Consider the following 23500-nt stretch of genomic DNA (forward strand, 5'->3'; position numbering starts at 1 on the left):
ACACTCACAGCAGCACCACTCCACAGCCTGCAGCTCTCATTTCTCTGCCTGCCCCCTGCAGTCTCAGGCATTGCTTTTATTTATGTTCCACTAAAATCCAGAGACAAAGGTCACCAGGTGAACTCTCCTCTTTCCAGAGACCAACAGCAATGCACCTCCCATCCCCAAGCTCCCAAGTGGTGCCTGTTTCTTAAGCAGACAGGAGATGCAGAAGCAGGTGAGAGACTGAGTTGCTGGGGACATGTCTGGCAGTTGCCAAAGGGTGACACAGCAGGAAGAAACTGCCACCATGTCCTTAATCCAGAGGAGACATCCCATATTCCTCCAGAGCACATGTATGGAGTCAGACAGGAGACTCCCCTGAACAGCTGCCTGTTCCGGAGGCTCTGACTGTGCACTGCTACTCATCTCCTTGTACAAGCACCGGTCAGATCCAGTGCCAACCTGCTTCAGGGAGCTCAACTGCATCCTCTAAACACCTGAACCATCCTGACCTGGCTAAGACCTGCCTGGAAGACAGGGCAGCACACACCACACAGGAGAGCCAAAAGCTGCATTGGCTTAACCACATTATACAACCCAACCTGTGAGCAGCTTAGGAAAAGAGGTGGGGGCAGAGCAATGCTGCCTCAACATCCCCAAGGAAATGCTGGCATTAGGAACCTCCTGGAGCAGCTCCACAGTGTTATATCCAGCCACTGTGTTCAGTGGTTCTTGATGAGCTTTTCCTCCAGGAATGTTAAATCATTTTTAAACCATTTCTACTTCTAACATCCAGCAGCAATGAATTCCACAGCTTGCACACTGGGGCAACAGCCTAATTCTGCTTATTTCAGATTCCTTTTCCACGACAGCCCAGAATATTCCATGATTCTGTGATCTCAACTTTATGACAAGTCACAAACAATCCCTCCTCGCTCACCTTCTCTGTAGCTGATTATTTCAGGGCCTACATCTCTGCTAACCCTTTCCCAAGCAGAAAAGTCAATGGATTAGGTCCTTTGAGAACAGAAGCTTTTCCACACCTCTGCGAGTGTCTGTGCTGCCTTTTTGCTGCCCTGCTTGATCCCTCCCAGAGCAGCAAGCCAGTGATGCATGCAGCACAGGCTGTGGAAGCATGAGGAATTTATGTCCCGCTTTGTTCTCTGTTCCCTCCTTAACGGTCCATTTGGTTTATTGGAGCATGACAGAGCAGTGATTGGGTATTTTCAGGGAACTCTCCACACGGACAATGGGATTTCTTCCCCTAAGGACAATAGTTAGGACCGCCCATAACTTTTTAGGGCATTATATGGGCTCTCTCACCCTCCTCCAACACTACTCTGCTGACCAACACTGGCCTACACCTTCTGTGTCTGCACTCAACACACCTTGTGAAATCATCCTGTAATTTGTGCCATTGATTCTCACTCTGGCCAGACTGAGCAGCACTATCAGCAACTTTGTCCCACGATTATTCATTATGTTCCCCATCATTTACAGATGTGCTGAGCAGCTCAGCCTCACCTGGGACTCCTGACCCTGCCAGTCAAGAGCTGTGCTCAGCAGCTCAGTTCCTGCAAAAATTTTCAGCAAGTGAACTTTCTAAGAGCTTTTTGGGAGTCCCAAGACTCCTTCAAACAATTATTCTGCCACAACAATCTCATGTGCCTATTTCTTCTCATTCTAACTGCTGAATTTTAACCATAACAAGCAGTGCAAAACCCACACCCACTCCCCTGTACCAGCCCCTGCTGCTCCTCACCTTGGAGCCCTCACTAAAGGCTGTCCAATGTTTACCAGCTTAACACTTAGCTGGTCCCTAAGAGTTAAGTTTTACAGCCCAACTTGGAGCATAGTAATTGAATGTCTGAGTCCCTCTAAACTCTGGGAGATCCATTCTTTAGCACTTGCTGTTTATTGCAAACTGCTAAGTGGAACTGCTTCTACTCAGGCTTCAACCTGACGTGGATTCCTCAACATGTCTCCTGTAGAGGCTCCTCAGTGTCACAAGTCAACAGCAGCACAAGGAATTTGGCTCTTCTGCAGTCCTTCTGTACTGAATGTACCTTCCCAAGTCAGTTGCTGGCTTTGAACACCTCTGAAACCTTTTCTGCTTCTGCAACATTTGAAAGCATTTTAAGATTTTAAGTTTTTGTCTTTAACTAGTTCTTCCTCAATCTCTTTTTCCCTACTTTCATCTGTTTTGCATTAGAAGTGCCAACACTGGTGCTCTTTCCCACTGTCCTCACTTCTACACCAGCATCTTCTTCATGCTGCTTAACGATACTTTTTTTGCTCTTTCCAAGTACCTGTGACACACATGATCTACATTTCTCTACCTCGATAATAGGGTGCTGGCACACACCCGATTCCTGTAGCTCCTCCACTTGGTTTTTGCAAGCTTCTCCATAACAAAGACAGCACAGAAAGGAGAATATAGCTTATTCTTCCCATGCTGCTTGACTAGTACAGGAGAGAAGGAATCAAAAATAATCAAAATAATTCCCTGAAAGAGACCTCGGGAGGTTTCCAGTCAAACCCCCATGATCAAAGCAGAATCTGCAGCATTTGATCAGGGTGCTCAGATTTTCTAGGCAGGTCTTGGAGATACTCAGGGATGGAAACAACACAGCTTTTACAGACAATCTGCTTTAAAGCTCCTTATATCCAGTTGGAACCTCTTGTTTTGAGTTTGTGCCCATTTATCCCTCATCCTCTCCCACCTCTCAGTGTCCTGACAACCTCCTCATAGTTACCAGAAGCTGCTGTCAGACCCACCCCCAAAACCCTCTTGCTTCCCCAGTGGAAAACCCTTCAACCCCAGCATCACCTCATGCGGTGAGCGCTGCAATTCCCCCCCAGCCGATGACCCTTTGCTGAACTCACTCCCCTTTGTTGCTGTGTCTCATATGGGGGGGGGGGGAGGAGCAAAACCGCCCAGGTATTCCAGGTGTGGTCTAACAAGCACTGACTAGAGAGGGCTGATCACTGCCTCTGATCCTGCTCAGACAGCTCGGGATGCAGGTGGCCTCCAGGGCACACCGCTGGCCCTGTCCAGCTCACCAGTCACGGGCATTTCCTGGCCCTTTATCCCAAAGCTGCTCCCTGGCCAGGCAGTGCCTGACCCACATCCCAGCAGTGGGAGCAGAATGTGCCATCTGTCCCTGCTGAATTCCTCTGGCTCTGTTCCTGCAGGGCTCTGGACAGCAGCCCTGCCCTCAGGACCCCCCCTCCAGTTTGGTGTCACCTGCAAACTGCTTGTGCAGGTGTTCTGCAGCCTCCTCCAGGTCACAGGGACAGATCCTGCACCAGACCTCAGAATTCTGGCCCTACAACCACAGAGAAATATCGGGGACTTCAGCATATTTGTAAAACCATGACAAAACAGAAGGGTAGGTGACTCCATTCCTCTTACCCGCAATTCTGCGATCCTGGGCTCTCAAAGGGACCTCATGGACAACCATTGCCTAGAGCCCTCAGAAAACATTATTCACTGGCAATCTGTCACCCAAACAGATTGTGGAAAGGTTCAGACTCTTTGGGGAGAAGTTGCCACTGAAGTAGTAGCTGTGAAGGCCAAGGCTATATGAGGTCAATGAACCTCCCAGCACTTCCAGACTTGTGCTGCTGCAATGTCATCAAACAACTCAATAAAACTCCCAGAGCTGTGGGGGCAACACACAGAATTCCTGGTAATGTCAGGAAGAGCTACATTGAGTGTGGTACAAGCACGTTAAGGGAATGCACAACAACAAACATTTTATCAAACAATCTGCCTGCCTTCACTCCCAGAGCAGCACAATCACAACACCACTCTTGACCCTGTCTCACCCTTACACCTTCCTTCTTCATACCACAAACTGCCTCTGGTAACACTTCTGAGCTGAAGTTCAGGAGCAGAAAGGGTTCACAAAACACTTCACAAAACACCTTCAGAATAGTGCAATCAGTCTAAAGGTAAGGCAAAATTTCCAGGAGGATCCACGAACAATCAGTCCATCAGGCTGCCAGGCCCCAGGCAAAACTTCAGGCCCAGGGTTGTAGCACTGCACTCTCCAGCTCTCATCACAGCAGACCATCTACAAATCTTCCTGTGGTTTCTACAAACTCCAGTCATTTAGGCTGAAGCAAAATAAAATCTTAGCATTCATAGGTTTGTAAATGTATCTTCCACACAGAAAAAGCAGCCAGTGCATGAACAAACCTAGTACCACCATAAAAAGGCCAAAGGAGTAAAGGAATGATTAGAGACACTGCTTGAACTTGGGGTGTTCGCTCATTTAAAATCTCTCTTTCCAAAGCCATCAGCCAGTTGCCATCCAGCTCCACACGATGAGGGCACAGCTACATCCTGACCACACACAGCCTCAAACACACAGTGTACAGAGGACAACCTGCAGGACATGGGCACACGCCAGGACACGCATCCAGAGGTGAAGGGGATCCCTGTGGGAGCAGGGCAGGGTCTGCAGATGGAAGGGCTCTCCATGACCCTCATGTGAGCAACCCTGAGGACTCCAGCTGAGGTGGAACAAGGAACCCAGAGTAACAGCCCTGCTGCTTCACCACCCCGGTCCCTCCACGTCCTACCCCTGGTGAGCTCAGAGCGCTTCTTGGCGCCCAGCTCTCATTCACCACCCCAGACCCACCCACGGCCAGAGCCCTCCTGCCCCGCTGACCAGGGCATTGCACCGAACACACCCCGCCGTGACCCCGCTGCAGGCGGGAGCCAGCCCGTCCCTCCGGGCACCGAGCCCTGCCGTGGGGCAGGGGCTGCTCCAAAGACGAGGAGCTGCTGGAGCGGGGCCAGAGAGGCCACAAAGATGACGAGAGGTCTGGAGCATCTCTCTGATGAGCAGAGACGGTGGGAGCTGGGCTTGTTTAGTCTAGAGAAGACTGAGAAGGAAGTCTCACTAATCCATACAAGTACCTCCAAGGCGGGTGTCAAGAGGTTGGTGCCAGACTCTGTTCAGTAGTGCCCAGCGACAGGACAAGCAGCAATGGACATAAACTAAACCACAAGAAGTTCCACCTCAACATGAGGAAGAACTTCTTTACATTGAGGGAGGCAGAGCACTGAACAGCTCCTCAGGGAGGTCGCTCTCTGGAGACGTTCCAAAGCCACCGGGACGTGTCCCAGTGTCACCTGCTCCAGGTGACCCTGCCTGGGCAGGGGCTTGGCCTGAATGATCTCCAAAGGCCCCTTTCAGCCCCAACTCTTCTGTGACTCCGTGAGGGACATCGGGCACACACCGACAGCCGGCAGGAAACCAGCCACAGCCGCCTGCTCCCGCCGGCCCGAGCCATGAGGCTGGAAGTTTCGGCCGAGGCCAAGGCGCAGCCATGAGGCGCCGGTACCGGGGATCGCTGCGGCGGCGGCCTGGGGACCCCCCATCCCCTCAGCGCGGCCCTCACTCACCCTCCGTCACCTCCAGCACCTTCACCTGCTCCTCAGCAGCGGCTCGCACCGCCTGCACCGGGCACAGGATCCCCGTCAGCGTCTCCACCAGCGCCTCCTTCAGCCCCTGCGCCACCGGCCCCGCTCCGGGCCCGCCGCCGCCTCCCGCCATCGCCGCCCCCTCCGCGGGCCGCGCGCGCCAAACGCACCGCGCGCCGGGAGGAGGGGCCGGGCCGGGCACCCGCGCACAGCGCCCCCTGGCGGCGCGGCGGACCGCGGAGGGGGTCAGGGAATGGCGAGCGCGGACGGAGCGGCCCAGGCCAGGCGGGGCTGGCCAGGAGCGACACACCGCGAGGAAGGGAGCATGGGCTGGACGAGCGACCGTGCGGAGACAGGGCAGCACTTTTCTGGGGCAAACCTACCTCCTCGGTGTAGTTCCTGGGGATGAGCACATCCCAGTGCGGCACCGGCGCAGGAGTGAGGCCGAGAAGGGGCAGGGGCTGAACGGGATCAGCGCCCTCAAAGCCTCGGACCTGATTCCAGAAGGGTCTGAACGAAGGGACCGTGCATGCTTTCATTTGCATGGAAAGCGAGAAACCTGAGTCACGGTGGGGAAAGCTGCCCAAAAAGTGGTACCCCCAAGCAGGACCCTGGACATCCCATCGGCAGGATCACCATGCTGGAACCACGACTGCTGATGGATGGATTGATTGATTGATTGATTGACTGATCTCTCTCTCTCTCTTTTTAATTCATCTCTTCCTTTCTCTCTTCTCTTTCCTCCCACCGCCTTATCCAGACCCCACTGCCATGGGCTCATAGAGTAGATCAGTGATTAACACCGCAATTTCCATGACAAGTGTGTGATTTATGAATAAAACTTTGATTTTTGTGGACCCACTGACTTTTGTCCCTTTCCACCACAAGCATTTGGAGATCTTGGGTGCTCCCTCCCCCTTAAGGGGGAGCAGTTACGGGGGGCTGAGGCAGTGCCCAGGGTCCTGTGGAGCATCCGGAGCCCCCAGAGAGCCCAGTGGAGCCCAGAGCAGGGACCGGTCATGGGGAGGAATAGCCCTGAGTCCCTCACAGCCTCTTTTCCCACACGTAGGTGTGGTGAACACCCAGTGTGAGCCTTGAGGAGCGCACCTGTGTTTTCTGCAGCTGTTTATTTAGGAAGTATAAGCAATTTTACAAAGCATTACAAGTATTAAAAAGCAGTATTGACACATACAAAGTGAGCTTCTCACCTGGGGGACTGTGATGCAGTTGTGTTTTGGGATGGTGTCATAGGTTAGCAAGCATAGTCCCCGAAGGGGTGTCCTTGCTAAGGGGTGCTTACAGCTTCCTCTGGGACCTGATAGAACCTATCAGCTGGCCAGTTTGAATATGGACAATTCTTTAAGCCACTTAAAGTTGTGACCGCCTCTGTGATCCACACTTAAGAATAGACAAACTCCCCCCCAAGCTCTCTCTCGTTTCCGGCGCTGGCACAGGTGGCTGCAGGCCCCGTGCGGGGGCCAGTGGGCAAGGCCAGGCCCTGCTTGGGCCAGGCCGGGCCGGGCCACGGCCAGCCTGGAGCCATGGGCCTGTTCCAGCCATGGAACCCCCCCCACTGCCTTGCCGTGGGCAGCCAGAGCGGCTCGGCTCTCCCCTCTCCACTTCGATAAGCCACATTCCAGCTGCAAGGCTGAGGTGAGATTAATCCATTTATTGCTGTGAAGAAACCTGAGGGAAGAGAAAGAGGAGATGGTTGAAGCTGAAAGTCTGTTGTGAAGCTATGATATATCAGAGTATCCCGTTGTAATTTCATGAAGATCTGGGGGTGGAGTGTTCAACTCGTGAGCAATAGGCAGATGCTGACGCAGCTGTAATTTCATGAGAAGCTTGGACAGGGAGAGATGAACCAGATGAGGACTTTGGCTCCAAATGGGAAAGGAGAAACCTCAGTTCCTAGAGATTCTCCCAGAGACAGTCCTAACGATGAAGATGAGGAAGACCCTTTGCTCCCAGGGAAGGAGAAGGGCCTCCGTTTCTTTGTTTCTGAACAGCTCAACCTTAAAATTGTACCCCAAAAACTTCAAGAGTGGACCCTTGAAAGCAGTTGTGGGAAAAGCTGCAAGTCGGGGGAAGGGACTCACATCGCAAGCAGAGAGACTCCTCTTCCTAAATGGACTGAACAATATTTGGAAGTGGGTGGCTGTCTCGGTGTGATACTGTTTTCATAGCATGGGCAAGAAGAGACTTTTCTTTCTAAATGGACTGAACAAGGTTATTATGGAAGTGGTAACAGACTGAACATCTTAAGGGTTGTCTTTTTACATTGTCAGTGGGAGAATGGAGGAAGGTGGGGGAAGGGAGGAGAGTTCTAAAGGTGGTATAATTTTTTTTCCCCTCTTTTAGGTCTGTTAATAAACTTCTTTATGTTCTTTCAAGTTTGGTGCCTGCTTTGCGTTTCTCCTAATTCTTATCTCACAGAAGATAAACAGTAATGAGTATTTTGGGCCACACCTCTACACTAAATTGGTGTTTCTGCCCGGTTACCAAACCGAACCTGCTACAGATGGGGATAGCAGTTCCCACACACTGTGGGAAAAACACCGTGAGGTTTCTGTATCCAGTAATGATTTGGTCATTAAGTCCCCAGGAGTATGACAGCGATTCATCTACAGACACAGTCCAGTACCAGGGGTGAGCCTGGCAGCCACGTTCACAGAATCACAGAAGCACTCCAATTGGAAAAGCCCCCCGGGATCATCGAGTCCAGCCAGGGCCTGGTCCCCACTTTGTCACCAGCCCAGAGCACTGAGTGCCATGTCCAGTCATCCCTTGGACACCTCCAGGGATGGGGACTCCAACACAAGCCCCTTCCAATGTTTGATCACCCTCTCTGTTCAAGAACCCCTGAGCTGCTGCATTATGCACTTTTACACTTAGACCACCTCCATCCTGGGGGAACATCTCTTTCCACTGAGAGCCCATCCATAGTCCAGTCATGGTGATGGACAGCATTCCTTGCCCACAACACCTTCTGCATGAAAGCTCTCGAGGGTTATCAGGTGAGCACCTGGTAACTGAATGTGCTGCCACACATTTGGTATTTGGGGGTTAGTCTTGTTCTTGTACTGTCTAACAATAAATGTCCAAGGCCAGGTTGGACAGGGCTTGGAGCCACCTGGTCTAGGGGAAGGTGTCCCTGCCCACAGCCCAGGGTGGAGCAAGATGGGCTTTAAGGTCCCTTCCAACCCAGTCCAGTCTGGGATTCTGCAATTCCATGCATGCAACTTTTGCATCCTGACTTGAAGATTTTCTGTAAAAGCAGAAGGAGCAACTTGAGATTCTACACAAACTCAAGCCTGGGTTCAGCTTTGTTCACTGTTTGCAGGCACAGTGAGTGTCCTGCTGCCCCCATCCTGCAGCCCACGGCCACCCCGCTCCAGCCCTTCCCCTCTGCCAGCACAGGGGCTGGATCAGCAACAGAACCCACGGAGGCAGAATCCACCTTCCCAGCACCAACCCCCGGCCCCGCTGGAGTCCCCTCCTCACCTTCCCTGCCTGGTCTCCAGGTGTGGGCAGCTCCTCCAAGGGCAGCTTCCCATCAGCAAAAAGAGCAGAGGGGACACAAAGTGCCTCTGGAAGCTCCTCTGTGCTGACCTGAGACGCTGCCTGGCAGCTGTGGTGAAAGCAATCAATCCCCATCTCAGTTACACAAACTTCCCACACGCCAAGTTAGATTTCCTTCTGCAGAAGGAGGGGTGATGGGCCCCATCTTTCCCCCTAAACAAACGGGACCGGGGGCTCAGGCCATGCCCAGCACTGCCCATACCCCAGACAAGCCATGTTCTCCCTGGCAGAGCAGACAGACTGGACAGCAGAGGCCATTCCCAACCAAAGGCATGGGCACAACCACGACAGGCTGGGATTTTTGTAGTGAGAGAAGGGCACATTTCAGCCACGCTGCTCGACCCAGACTGGGCCCTGCCCTGAGCAGCACAGCCAGGGAGCTCATCCCATCCCTCTGTCATTGCTGGCCACAGAGAAGTCTCTGAAAGGGGAGTATTTTATTTTTCTCTCTTGTTCTTCCCAATCCAAAATGCTGCTTCTGCTGGAGGAATAAATACAGATTTATATAAGTGTAACTTCTGCAAGCCAAGGAGCATCAGTCGTCTCTGCACTGGCCCAGGATTTTGGCTTAGTGGAAAACATAAGAGAGCTCCTGCTGCACCAAAATCAGTGAGGCAGGAGGTCCAGGTCTCTTCTCCCAGGAAACAAGGGACAGGACAAGAGGAGGCAGCCTCAAGTTGCTCCAGGGGAGGGGTCAGGTTGGATGAGGGAAAATTTCTTCCCAAAAGGAAGGTCAGGCCCTGGCACAGCCACCCAGGGCAGTGGTGGAGTCACCATCCCTGGAAATGTTCAAAAGATGCACGGATGTGGCACATGGGGACCTGGTTTAGTGGTGAACATGGCAGTGCTGGGGGAATGGTTGGACTCGATGGTCTTGGAGGGATTTCCAAGCCTAATGATTCTGTGATTCTCCAATTCCATCACACTGGGATATCGCTGGCTCTCCGTGCTGGCTGCCAGCGTCAGAGCTGACACATCTCTGCAAGGATCTCTTAGGAAAGGACAAAAATGATCTCAATGGGAACTCTTTCCTCTGCCTTACAAACACTGCAAAAAAAGAGGATGCAGTTTAGGGAGAGGAGGGGTATCCCAGAGCAATGCCAGTCTAGCCCATCATCCTTTTAGCTGAAGTGATGCATAACCACTCTGAGAGCGCCGACTCATTCTTCCGTATTTGTAGAAACTCCATTTATTTGAATCTTCCAGGCTTTTCCAGGTTTGAATTCCCACCCGTCTGGGCATTGCACAGGCTCTTCACAGGTTTCTGCAGGGATCCCTCCTGCAAAGTCAGCACTCAGAGCTTGCTGGTCAAACACTGTACTTCTGCCTCCAAGCCCAACCCCAGTTCTGTCATCCCTTCTTCTGACCTTCTCTAGGGAGGACAGTTCCCTCACCACAAAAGACATCCTTGGCATGCAAGGGGTATTTTATGATGAACTCCCTGTTTCCCCCTGTGCTGCTTCAGCTCACAGGCAAAGTACACGAGCTCTGAGCTCCCTCTGCAGACCCACGCTGAGGAAGACCCCACAGGAAGGTGGCATAGGACTGCTGGAACCAGCAAAAATTCCCCAAGAAATAACGGCAGCACATGGAGCAGGCAAAGGATCAGCCTGAGTTACAAGGTGTTAGTCCAGCCTGTCCCCTGCTTGGTTAAAATTTAACTCCAGACAGTAACAAAAACATGAAAACCCAAAATCCCAACAGACACCAAAGCAGCCCAAACACCTGACCCACACTCTCCAATATTGGTTTTATCTTCAATAAAGCCTGGATAATGGAGAGACTTTTCAAGTGAATTCGATGTGCTGTAGACAGGGGGCTGCTGGTTTTACTTACAGACATTTAGAACCCCAGCTCTCACAGATTTCAAGGGACATGCACACACACACACAGAGCTATATATATCAATCTGGCCCAGTATTATGATTAAACAAACAGCCAAATTCCTTTAAAACATTACTGTAAGCAGGTTTTCAGAACCTGAAAAACTGAGGTGCACAAGGAGCTGCACCTCTGAATTTAGGGTACGTCGCTATTTCTTTTCAACCACCCTGCAGCAAACCTTCCTCTCAGCAAGCGGAATTCCGGACCTGGCAGTCTATCACATGATCACACGGGCTTTTCTTTTTGTCATAAAATATTTGTTCCTTCTACCCAAGACCTTTTTGCAGGAACTCCCTGATCCCAGGCTTGTCTGTCTCTAAGAGCGGTTGAGTGCTGAACCTGCAGTTCTATTCTCCTCCTGTGGCTGCTTTATCTCCTCTTCCAGATAGACTTTTATCTCCCTTGATGCTGCTCTCAGTGAGGAGCTGTTCCTTCACAGAGTGAGGTGTTCACATCCTCAAGGAGAGCTCTCAGTATGAGACTGGTTCCCTTCTGAATGAAGGATAATGCCATTTTTCAGGGCTGTACTTCAGCCACTCTCTCAGAACAGCACACTCATTTCTAGACTCACAGAAGAGCTGTCTCAGCTCCTTATGCTGCTGTGTGGAGATGGTCCCTTCCTGAATCCTGTGTGACGTGTAGTTGTGCCCTACAGACACATCTCGTGCAGCCAAACATTAATCATTGCAGTTCTTTGGTGTTTTGTGTGCCCTGGCAGGGTCCTGGCAGCTGAACCCCTGCTGGAAGCCCCAATTCCCTGAGCTGCACTGACCCCGGAGCAGCCCAAACACCCAACAAACACTCTCCAACATTGATTTTATCTTTCATAAAGCCTGGATGATGGAGAGTCTTCGAGTGAATTCCATGTTCTGAATTCAAAGAATAAGTTCACGGAATCACAGAATCCCAGACTGGTTTGGGTTGGAAGGGACCTTAAAGTCTGTCTGTTCCACCCCTGCCATGGGCAGGGACACCTTCCACTGTCCCAGGCTGCTCCAAGCCCTGTCCAACCTGGTCTTGGGCACTGCCAGGGATCCAGGGGCAGCCACAGCTGCTCTGGGCACCCTGTGCCAGGGCCTCCCCACCCTCACAGGGAAGAATTCCTTCCCAATATCCCATCCATCCCTGCCCTCTGGCACTGGGAAGCCATTCCCCCTTGTCCTGTCACTCCAGTCCCTCTCCAGCTCTCTGGGAGCCCCTTTAGGCACTGGAAGGGGCTCTGAGGCCTCCCTGGAGCCTCCTCTTCTCCAGGTGAACACCCCCAGCTCTCCCAGCCTGGCTCCAGAGCAGAGGGGCTCCAGCCCTTGGAGCATCTTTGTAGCACCTGAACAGGTGGAACCAAAGCTCTGCCTCTTCTTTGGGTGAGTTATTGGTGCTGTGTGACCACACTGGGCTGTTCTGATGCTCCCAGGCTATGACACACACGGGGCAGATCCCATGGACTAAAGGTGGCACAGCAGGTACAATCTCAGGGCCTTGGCAGCCGGTATAGGCAGGCTTTAGATCAGAGTTCTCAGCCTCAAATCCACAGGTAGGGTAACTTAATTTCCTTTTTGTCCTGTTTTACGATTAAACTAATGTAGAGGCCCTAAATTATTCTTATTATATAAAGAATTAGGATCTGATCAATCCAGGGAGGTTTGATGTACTTGGTTGCTACATTATAAAAATAAATAAAATAAAGAAAAGCAGCAGAATGAGGTGAGATAGACCTTTTTCCTGTTCTGGCTTAGCCTGTGGGAATCTGGGGTGTACAAAAGGAGGGGTGAAAGGGGCACCTCACCCTCCCAGACTGTGAGCATGTTCTGCCCTTGTCACCCTCCAAGGATGAGGAATGTGCAAAGGGCACCACAGCAGAGCCCACCCCAAAGAGAACAAATCTCTTGTTTTGTTTAAGAGAAGTCAAACCCTGATTTCATCAAGTTTGAGTATCAACATGGGGATGAAACCCAAGGGCAGGGTCTGTGGCATGGCAGGCACTGTCTGGGGTTCACAGCTCCAGCAGGAAATCCTCCAGCAGTCCTGGGCTGCAGGCACAGGTCACCCATGGACTGGGGTTTCCACTTCTTGAAAAATTCCAAGCAACAATGTGGTCATTTCCAAAGACTTGCACACCAATTCTACTGCACTCAATAATCCTGATAATAAATGCTGTTGTTTGGACCCCAAAGGTCTCCTCTGACCCCCCCGAGTCCCCAAAGTGCCAATGTTCCATTGGTCCTGTACAGAATCACCATGCTAAACTTAACTGCATCCCATTTCCTCTAGCACTTCTTGATAAACAGCCATTTCTTCAATGGAAAAAAATAAAGGGGACTCAGAGAAACTTCTGTAATGATTCAGCTGCATCAGACACTGTGCCAGCTCCATTTCCAGTTTGTCTGTCTGTCCCCTCTGAAAGGAAGTTATTACAGAGCAGTGTTTTTCCCCAGCTCAGACTGTTATCTCAGCATTGCACAAAGATTCTTCCAAGCAAAAAGAGAAAAAAAACCCCAGTTGTCAAAGCATCCTTTTGGTACTAAAATAAAAAGGACCAGTTATACCATAGAAGCAGAGACACGACTCAGGCTCAAGGCTCTCCCCCACCCCAGCACTTTCAGACAGATCATTTGGGCCAGGCTGAAGATTCTCTTAACAGTTAAAAATGAATGTTTAAAAAACAAAACCAAACCAAACCCCTGAGGGATCGAATTCCTGCACAGTTCTGATCCCACCTACAGACCCTCCACATCACCATCAGCCACAGATACTCCAAGGCTCTGCCCTACCCCAGTGACTCTGTGTACTTCTGCCCATGGGAAAAGGGGTAAAACCAGCAGGGAAAAAACTTACCAGCAATTTCCTCCTGGAATGGTGAGTGGAGGGAACACCAAGCCCACCACAGTTCTGGTGAGGACAAGCTGTCATATGGAGAGTGCTCTCCCTGACACAAAGGTCTCCAGCCCTCCCATCTCCCAGGGCTCCAGAGGTTCCACCTCTGGCAGGCCTTGGAGGCACATCCCTGCCACCAGGCCATTTTCCAGCTGTGTTCTGCAGCAGTGATTGCTCCCCAAGGGATTTCGGGTGCAGCCCCATGTGGGCCTGAACACCCAAGCTCTGCTGCTCACAGGTCCAGTCTCCTCCCCCAGCACGGTGGTGCCACACCTGCAGTGCCCCAGCTACAGGCCCTGAACAGCCTCTGGGAGAACTGGAACCAGTCCAGAAATCTTATTCCTCAGGCTTCTGGGCTAACTGCAGGCAGGAGCAGCTGAAGGGAGTCCGGCCACAGGCAGAGCAGAGCTTGCTGTGGCCACCAGCCTGGGCTGTGCAGAGCCAGCTCCCGGTGGGCCACGGGGAAGGTCACGGTGGCCACCAGCCCGGGCAGTGGGGGAGGGTCTCTCCTTTGTTGCAGCTGGGCAGGGCTGGCAGGAGAAGCTGCTCCACACCTTTGCCTCTCGTGTGAATCCCCATTGCTGCCCCTGCCAAGCCCCAAATTGTACCTTCAATTCTTCATGTGCTCAACCTGCAAATAATTTCAGCTTTGGAAAAGCTTTGCAAAAACCTTGGAAAAGCCTTTTTTCTTTGTTTTTTTTCTTTCTTTTTGGTGTAACATTTTGACCTCCCTCCTCCTTCCAAACCTGAACAGACAAGAAACACCACAGCTTCTGCATTGCTTCTTTGGAAGGTGAATTTTTCTTGGCTAAGAGAACCCATCAATGCAGCGTGGATTCAGAGGGAAATAAAACAGCATTTCAAACTCTCTAAAAACACCAACATTTAATTTTATAACATAACCAGGGGTTTATTCCACAATATAAACTGCAACATTTGATACAAGCTACCCAAAAAAGGAGAAAGCCAAAATACAGCTGTGGCAATTACTTTACAGATTTTTTTTTTCCTGTCTTCTACATCACAGGGCCCTCAGTGACACTAGGATCTAACATTTGCTGTCTGTACATCAACCAATGCTAGAAGCAACACGCTGTTCAATTGTCATTCCAGTCACTGAAACCAGACATAGAAGTTATTGCTCAGATAAATAAACCTAGTCTACGAAAAACAAAGTGGAAAAAAACTAAAGTCTCCAAAGAGTTAACAGAGTAAACAGGGATTTCCTCAAAAGAGGATTATTGGAGAATTCAAGGTGCAGGGGTTTTTTTTTGTTTGTTTTTGCACCCAAACCAAGCTGAATTAAATACGCCGGTAAATCCCAGAGGTAACTGAATGCTGTACAATAAAGGTGCATGTGTCAAATGCCTTCCCAATCGGTGGAAACCCCTGCAAACAGTCAGCATCTCAAACCTCAACAACCACAAACAGATCAAGGGAAAATACAAAAGTGTCAAAAATTGTTTTGAGTTCTGGAAAATGATCCCATAAGGATAGAAGTAGCACCATTTGCAATCTGGTTCTTAAACCAGCCCCTGTGGCTTAACTGGAAAACTGGGAACCTTCTTTACTCGAGTCCTGAAGGGTTTATGGGGGTTTTACTTTCGGTACTGGGCGTCCTTGCCGGCGCAGCTGGCGCAGATGTAATCCTCCTTCTCCGCCATCTCCGGGGAGATGCCCACACACACCTGGTGGAACCACTGGTTGCAGCTGCCGTCGCACTGGACCCAGTCGACCTGGTGAAGAGCAGACACAGGGGTCAGAGCCAGGCCAGGCAAAGTCCCCCTCACTTGTGGGTCATCCAGGGGCTCCTGGTCTATTTACATGAGAAACGTCCTGTTCCACAGCTGGCTTGTGCTGGACATTCACTGTGCTGCCTGCTCTCTGGGGCTGTGGGCAGGGCACATCCTCCCTTATCTCCCCATTGCTTTCCCACCTATCACAGACTCAGCCGCCCCTCTTCTCTGTTTCCAGCGTGGATGGGCCTGAGCAGAGCCCCAGGCAGTGCCCCCACCCACAGAGCCCATCCACACCTGTATCCCAAGAGCAGCGATGGACACAGTGTTTGCATGGCCCCACCTGCCCCTTCCCATTGTGTGCAGATGTTCTGATGCCACACGGCTACTCCAGGGCAGGTGGGGTCAGTCCTGCCCATCCCAGCTGCACAGACACTGGCCCTGGGTTAGCCAGGGCCTCCCACTCCCCTCAAGAACAACTTTTCTGCAGTCAAACAGTCCCAGGGCAGCTCCCTGTCCCAGATCCCAGCACTCGGAATGTCACCATGGGTCTGCCCCTCCTGACCTCATCCCCCTCGGGCTGGAGGCAGTTCACAGCTGGGCAGATGGCATCCTCATCCTCAGAGTCCTCCTGCTCCGAGAACGACGTGTCTGAGGGCAGCAGGTGGCTGTCGCTGGAACGCTGCAGCTCCAGGAGCCGCTCCCGCTCTCTCTCCAGTTTGTTACTGCACAGATCCTTTGAGTGACTCAGTTTCAGTTTCTTCTTTTTGGGTGTTCTCATCTTTTTTACTCTCGCTCTCTTCTCACCACAGAAGCTCTCTCTCTCAAAACGCCGCTTCAGTTTTCTCTCCATGTAACTGATCCCATCCTTTTTTCCTCGGCAACACTCATTCTATGGGAAAGACATTTTGGCAAGGTTGGAAGTATGCAGCTAACACCCATTATCCTGTTATTCCATACCCTGATTTTAGGCATAGGTTTAAGTACAGCTGCAGTGTTTGACAGTGCTGCTTTTTCAGTAGCCTGAGATGTGTAAGAGGAACCAAAGGCAGGGCCAGGCCCCAGGGACAGAACTCGGAGAGAAAACCATCCTCATGTCCTGCCTCTGAGCCCACAGCTTCCACAGCAGCTCCCTAGGAAAGCCTCAACACAGGTCAAGTGTTCAAGGCCAGGATGGGACTTGGAACAACCTGGGCTAGTGGAAGGTATCCCTGCCCATGGCAAGGGGTGGAACAAAATGAGCTTTAAGGTCCCTTCCAACTCAAACCAGTCCGGGATTCTGCAATTCTATGAAATCAGGACAGATGTATTTAAAGTACAGAGACTGACCATAAACACATACCTAAATTTTAAAAATGTATTAGGCCACATACTGTATTCAATAATTTGTAACTAATTTCTTACCAACTTCTGGACTCCTTTGAACACGGAAAATGTATTTTCATGGAAGTGCAGGCACACACACAAACCCCTGTAAAGCCCAGGGGCTGAGGCAGAGCCCTTCCCCAGGGTGCCCCAGCTCAGTGCTGCTGTTGCACACTTGCCTTCTCATTTGTGGCTGTGCTGGGTGACTTCTGCTCTGGCTGCAGGGCAGGGCTCTGCTTCGTGAACAGGGTCTGGTACAGCTCCTGGATCTCGGGCAGAGAAACCTGCAGCAGCTGGGCTTCCATCATCAGCTCGTCCAGCTCGGTGCTAATGACTAGTGTGAAAGACAAGGAGACACAGCAGGAATTTTTCAGTGCCAGCACTGGCAAGAACTGCACAGATAATGAAAAATCGCTGGTAGCACAGTAAAAAATGGTGAAAGACTTTAAATCTGCAACTGTATGAGTTAGTTCTTATCTGCTGCCTCTTGACTGCTCGTTTTTAACAGCAGGGTTAAAAGGAAAGATGAAGGCTTGCACTGTGGCTCAGCACCCTGCCATGCTCCCATTCCCTGCTGGTTCAAGGATAAGGCATTGCCATCATTCCTGGCAACTTCTCCTGCTTCGGGAGCCACAGGAGTGTGACAATCCCCTCACTACCTAATGAGTGGGGGGTAAGATGAACAAACTGAGTGAGATCTGTACAGGAAGCCATGAGAAGAGAGGACGGGAGGCTGAGAGGATGGGCCTGGTGACAAGGTCCTATTGTCACTACCCCCTGCTGCTACTGGCTCCAAAGCTCATGTGGGACTCTGAAACAGTCCCGGCTGGGGAGGCCAAAATCTTTGTATAAAGAACAGCTTATTAATTCAGAATAACTCAAATATGAAAAATAAACCTGGTGACACAAAGAACTGCCTTGTTTGATGTGAACTGTAACATTCCACTGAAATGGCTTTTCTAACACCGGTACAGACCAAGCTGCACAGACATGAAGGTAAGTCTAGACTTGTGTTCCTGGAGCATTATGCATCAGGAGGGAAGAAATAGTAAATAACTTCTGTCACAGTCATAAAATGCTGTGATTCACAGCTTGTCTGTTAGTCCAACCCACTGAGTCTGAGGTGAGGATGGTCCAGAGCCTGTGCTGAGTGACCCCAGCAGAGCAGCCCCACAGGGCTGGGACAGCCCAGTCTGACAGCTGGACAGTTGTGCTGCAGCAAAGCTCATGTGGACTTGTGTCCCGTGGATTAAGTACCCCATGGCCTCCAGCACCACATCCCTGCTGTTCCCATCCACCTCCTACACCTCCCGTGGCCTCTCCCCTTTCCTTCCCCCTTCTGCAGCTCGGCTGGGGCACAGCCTGGGGCAGCTGTTCCTGTGGGAAGGGGCCAGCTCTCCTGATTCCTCTTGTCCCATTGTGCTACACCTTTTCACTACACATGGGAAATTTCTACCTTTGAGCAATGCACCCCTCTGCCAAAGCTGGACACTGAGCTCCAAAACTGCTGAGGAGATGGAGGAACAACCAACAGTCACAAGCCTGCTCAGCCATCTCCTGGTGACCAGGACACCCTCCCTCCTCCCTCAAACACAGGGAAAAAAAGGAGGGGTCAGGGAGAAACCCCACAAAGCAAAGTGAAGATTACATACCATGAAGTGGGATGCAGTGCTGTCCTGTAGAGAATGGAGAATGCAAATAGACAGTTCTGTTATCCCAGTCATGAGGCATGGAGAATGACATTGCTCCAATTGTCTGTGACACCTAGAAAACAAAATGCAGACAGTTTCACTCAATGTGGAGTTTGAAGTGTGGAATAACTGTGATAGGATCAATACTTGTTTCTCTTACAGCTACTGGAATCTCACTGCTCTGGTCCAAAGACTGCAGCCCTGCCCTGCCCTGCCCGGGCACAGACACACCAACAGCAAAGCCTGCACCTCCTGACACTGCCAGAGGCATCTCACCAGGAGCCTTCCACAACACCCTCTGCCTCACTAACCCAAGTGCCTGGGCCCCTTGCAGAATATGGCTCTCCTCAATTCCCACTGCTGCTCTCAAGGGAATTTTTCAAACTCACCCACATTCCTCACTTTGGCCAGGGTCAAGCAGCCCAACTCCAGTGGTTATTGGAAGAGCTTCTTGTGGGGAAGTGAGTGTTGAATTAGCCCAGATGACAGGGAAAACAGAACTGGGACAGGACAGGACAGCTATGGTGAGACACTGGCTTCACCAGAAAACCACCTCAAATGCATGGGGACGGAAGTTTCAGCTCACACCTGTGCTGAGGTACATTGGGGCCTGGCTCAGAAGGGTCCCTGGCTCAGGAACACTGAGGGACCCAGGCAGAGGCACATGGTCAGATCCTCTTCCACCGAGCTTGCCAGGGACCTCTGGTTTGGGAAATGCAGTCACAGGGACCTGGACTAGCTCAGCCAGATACAGCCTGATTTGGAAGGTTTACTGACTTAAGGTCCAGACCCCTCAAAAATGGTTACACTGCTCTGGGTGGGAGAAACCTCACAGTTCCACGCTGAGCTAGTATCATCATGCTAATAAAACTGAACTCACTGTTTCAATTTCTGGCCCAACCATCAACTTATATTTCCAAAATCTTGGCCAGTTTTTTTCAGCTACACTCGTCGCTGATCTATCTCTTAAATACCTAAACATATTTTAATTTCTGTATCCTGACTTTCCTGCTTGAAAAATTTGGTCACCACAAGCCATTGGCACAGCTGAGTGAATGAGAAGCAGCTGCAACACCCCATCAGGCATGTGTGGCATGGTTTATGTTTTAACATAAGTGAATGTGAAAACAGAAACACAACCTAACTGTAACCAGACTAGACTAGCAAAACTAAGGTGCTTCAAAATGTCAATAAAGTATACTCCATTTTGGGGTGTTTCATGTTCTTTATACAACACAGAGCTTTGATTTCTGGTATCTTCTGCATTTGTTATCTCAGGAAAATTGTTTAACTCCTGTCCTTCTTTGTGCTCTTTGCTGAAAGATCTTCACTGAAAAAAGACAAACTCCCTCACTACCCCACCTGAAACAGCTGATGTGGCTAAACCCAGCAATATGAGCAGAATATTCAGCTTGGGAGGTCTAGGGGAAGTGAGGAGAAGCAGCAAAGGATGAAGACACTTTGTTGCAAACAACCTTGTCTGAGAGCCAAGCTGGTAATGCACAGGACAGTTTGTGCCTCTGTCGGTCAATTCTCAACACTTAAAACCCTATTTGAATCCTTGTAGGAGCAGAATATAAAGAGCAACTGAATAGTGAGCACTCCAGAAACAATAACTCAGCAGCTCTGTCATTAGTGGTGTCACAGCAGAACACAGGAGCTGGAAGAGGAGAGGGGAAAACAGGCTCTTTGGGAGGAACTGTTCCTGGACTCCAGCAGAAGGGAACACGAAGCTGCTGCTGGGGCACACACACATCCTGGCTGAGGGGCACAGCAGGACCCATCTCCTGAGAGCTGCAAAGCAGGAACAAACCCTCTGTCTTGTCTGGATTTGTAGGGAGCTACAGCGGGCCCAAACCCAGAGCAGTGTTAGCCCCTGTCCTCGCCGACCCTGCGCTCCCCGTGCCAGGAAGCCCAGCCTCGGCCCCGCCTCACCTTGTTTGTCTCTGGCAGCTGGCCCGCCGAGGCTTGCCACCTGCTGTACAGTAATCCTGAGCCAACTTTGTCCTGGATGCGTTTTAGATTCCCTGAATACAACATTTGTTGTGCTCTGTGCTGCCAGTTCACAGTTCTCTCGATCATGTAGCGCAGGGCATCCCCCTCGGGCAGCCGGACGCGGATGCGCTGCAGGGACGCCAGCAGCGGCAGGATCTTCTCCAGAGGCGGCTTCTCGGAGCGGTGGCAGTGCGGGCACAGCCACACGCGCAGTCCCGGCGCAGCGCCGGGCACCGGGACGCAGCCGGTGTGGAAGAAGCCCCTGCAGAGCTCACACTGGATCATGGGAGCAGCCGGCTCCTTCTGGCACAGACACACTTTGAGCTCGGCGTCCTCCTCGCTCGACAACACCTTCACCTCGTTGGCTGCTCGCAGGGCACGCAGCGCCTCCATCTCCCTCAGCCGGGCTTCTCCCAGCGTGGCCATCTGAAAGGGAGTCAAAGGATGGCATCTCCAAGGGAACACTGCTTGTTACAAGCAGGGTGCCCTCTGCTCTGTCACACTTCAGACACGCCAGCCTTCAGGGCTTTAAATGCTGGAATGAAGCAGGGATGGGGATGTGAAGTGGTGGGGATGGAAGGGAAGCAATCAGGATTGGAGGAGCAGCAGTGGGGATGTGCAGTGGTGTGACTTCAATTCCCTTCCCTTTTCTCATGAGGCCCTGAGATAAAAAGCTTATCCCTTTGTAAAATAATAGCTCCTAACCCACTCTGTGTTCTGAGCTTTTGTGTTTTGTACTACAAAAATACAGTCTGCCTTTAAGCAGCTCAGATCCTGAAGTGCAAGTCTGGATTGCAGACACTGCTCTGGGAATATGTCTCTTAACAGTCTGACTCTGGATACTCAGAAAAGCTTCCTGGGCCATCTTCACAAATGAGAATGTACCTCTGATCCCCACCTTGTACACACTGCCCAGTGCTCAGGGCCATGCCCTGACCTATGAACTTGCTCTGGGGATTGTGAACAGCAGGCAAAGTTCAGGTGTACCCTGGAGGTGCTGTTTACCCTCTCTGCAGATGCTCCTGATCCTTTTCTCTGGAATCTTTAGCATTAGCTCCTATAAAGACAGCAATACATTCCAGTTGCATAAAGGCTGTTCAAACCAGCTGCAACTAATTAATTCTACGCATTTTATAATGTACATAAACATACCAAGAGAGTTTATAAATACATACAAAGTGGTTATTTCCCACATCATGGCTTTCAAGCATAATTCCTGGACTAAAATCAGCTCTAGAAAAATGAGACAGCTGTGTCCATCCTGGGCAGACATGGGACTGGGGCACAGCACATTCCGACATGCACACAGGTGCTGATCTGGGCTGGCAGTGTCCAAGACTCACTGTGGGAAGGTTCTGGTTCCCCTCGTGTGACAGAAGCAAACCCTGCCACACTGAATGACCTCCCTTTCCTGGGTGCAGCCCCGGGGTCTCCTTAGCCAGGGGTGCTGGAGTCACAGAGGGCTGGGTGTGACCCCAGGGCCCCGCCCGTCCCCAGAGTGCCCCAGGGACACGACAGGAACACTGCTCCAGCTCTGGGGTCCAGACAAGAGAGGCCAACACCAAAGCACTGAATGTACAAGCTTCAAGTAATTGCTATAGGTTAAAACTTAGATGTCCCACAATTAATGACACTGAAGGCCCCCCCAGCGAGCCCCTACTGCATCTCATTAGCCACCACAGGCCATCATTACCTGGCCAAGGTGGAGGCTCTGCACCAGGTCTGCTGGAATGAAGCCCTTCCCCACCAGCAACTGAGTCTGCTCCACCCAGAGCAGTGTTTCAGTGACTCCACAAAGCATGAGGTTTTCTTTAATTATTTAGAGTGTTTGTTTTAATTATAAATGGTGCTGGATTATTGTGTTCTTTGAAAGGATCAGACTTGGGCAAACCCTATCCCATTTTTAATAAGGTTTAGGTATGGTAAGGGAAAACAGGTCTCCATTTTTTGTTTTCCTGTGCTTTGCTCAGCTACAGGCACTGCCTGGCAAACTGTGAGGCTGCTTCATGCCCAAAACACCACATGCTGCTTCCACTGAAAGCAATTTTAGGAAGTCTGAAACGAACACAGAAAAGTGCAGTCCCAGAAGTCCTTCTGCAGAGCAGCACAGCAAGAACAGGGTGGAAGCCACACTCCTGCACAGGAGGCAAACAGAAACAAGGATTCAAGGAACTCAGAAGAAATTCCAGTTAGGAAAGATCTGACCACATACCGCGGACGCAGTGTCCTTGCTCTCGGAGAGCGCTCGCTCCAGGTCGCTCAGCGTCTCCAGCTTAGTGCTTTTTTTCTTGCCACTTGGCACTGGCTCCTTCAGCTTCTTCTGCTTCCTCTTCAGACTGAGCATTCCGATGTCACACCAGGGACACAATACCTGAGGGACAGAACAGCAGTGTCCCACCTGCAGCAGTGTTCCACCTGCACTGTTCCTAATGCACCTTCCTGCCTGGATGCAGCCACAGGCAACTGATGAGAACTAGTGTTCCTGCAGTTATTCCATCAAAGATCTGAGGGATTAGGATGAGGTTATCTGGAAGGCAGGGAGAGCTGGAAGGTTGGAACTTCAATTCTGTAAAATGGCCAGACTCAAACAACCCTTGTGTTTCACCCAGACTGCTGGTACAGAGAGACAACCTCCACAGGACTGAAACTGCAAACCCTGGAAAAGAGCAGAGATTCCGGGGGCTGCCTCACATTCCTGTCTGTCCTGGCAGGAGGGGGCTCAGAGGGCCTCAGTGCAGGGCAGAGTGTACATTGCTCAAGGACTGCAGGTGTGACATGGCTACAGCCACAGCTCCAGAGGGCAGCAAACACAGCCCCAGCCTCGCCCCTGGCACACCTGAACCTGAGGAGGATGGAGCAGGTAGGAACCTGCTCACCTGCAGCTTGGCCTGATGCACTGGAGTTAATCCAGTGCCACAGACTTGTCAATATTCCCATATTCATATGGAAAATGTTAG

General features: G+C 51.1%; 2 protein-coding genes across 4 annotated transcripts in view; both read right to left on the reverse strand.

Annotated features, from left to right (window-relative positions):
• Nucleotides 1-5588, reverse strand: part of IPO9 (importin 9) — a 39022-nt gene extending 33434 nt beyond the window's left edge. For 2 of the 3 annotated variants that reach the window (XR_011146653.1, XR_011146652.1), the window contains exon 1: nt 5402-5587. Coding sequence is in view for 1 of the 3 variants with exons in the window: in XM_068995706.1 (XP_068851807.1) it covers nt 5402-5552 (151 nt within the window). In the remaining 2 variants the exon portion in view is untranslated. Of the gene's footprint in view, nt 1-5401 lie in introns of all 3 variants that reach the window. The other variant, XM_068995706.1, reaches the window with a different exon arrangement.
• A 9038-nt stretch (nt 5589-14626) lies between these two features.
• Nucleotides 14627-23500, reverse strand: part of KDM5B (lysine demethylase 5B) — a 56027-nt gene continuing 47153 nt past the window's right edge. The window contains exons 22-27 of the mRNA XM_068995651.1: nt 22756-22914; nt 20484-20969; nt 18510-18621; nt 17037-17191; nt 16058-16384; nt 14627-15492 (exon numbers count right to left, since the gene is read on the reverse strand). Of these exons, the coding sequence (XP_068851752.1) occupies nt 15355-15492; nt 16058-16384; nt 17037-17191; nt 18510-18621; nt 20484-20969; nt 22756-22914 (1377 nt within the window). The 3' untranslated portion in view covers nt 14627-15354. The remainder of the gene's footprint in view (nt 15493-16057; nt 16385-17036; nt 17192-18509; nt 18622-20483; nt 20970-22755; nt 22915-23500) is intronic.

The sequence above is a fragment of the Aphelocoma coerulescens genome, chromosome 26 (genome assembly GCF_041296385.1).
Source record: "Aphelocoma coerulescens isolate FSJ_1873_10779 chromosome 26, UR_Acoe_1.0, whole genome shotgun sequence".
NCBI classification, from domain to species: domain Eukaryota; kingdom Metazoa; phylum Chordata; class Aves; order Passeriformes; family Corvidae; genus Aphelocoma; species Aphelocoma coerulescens.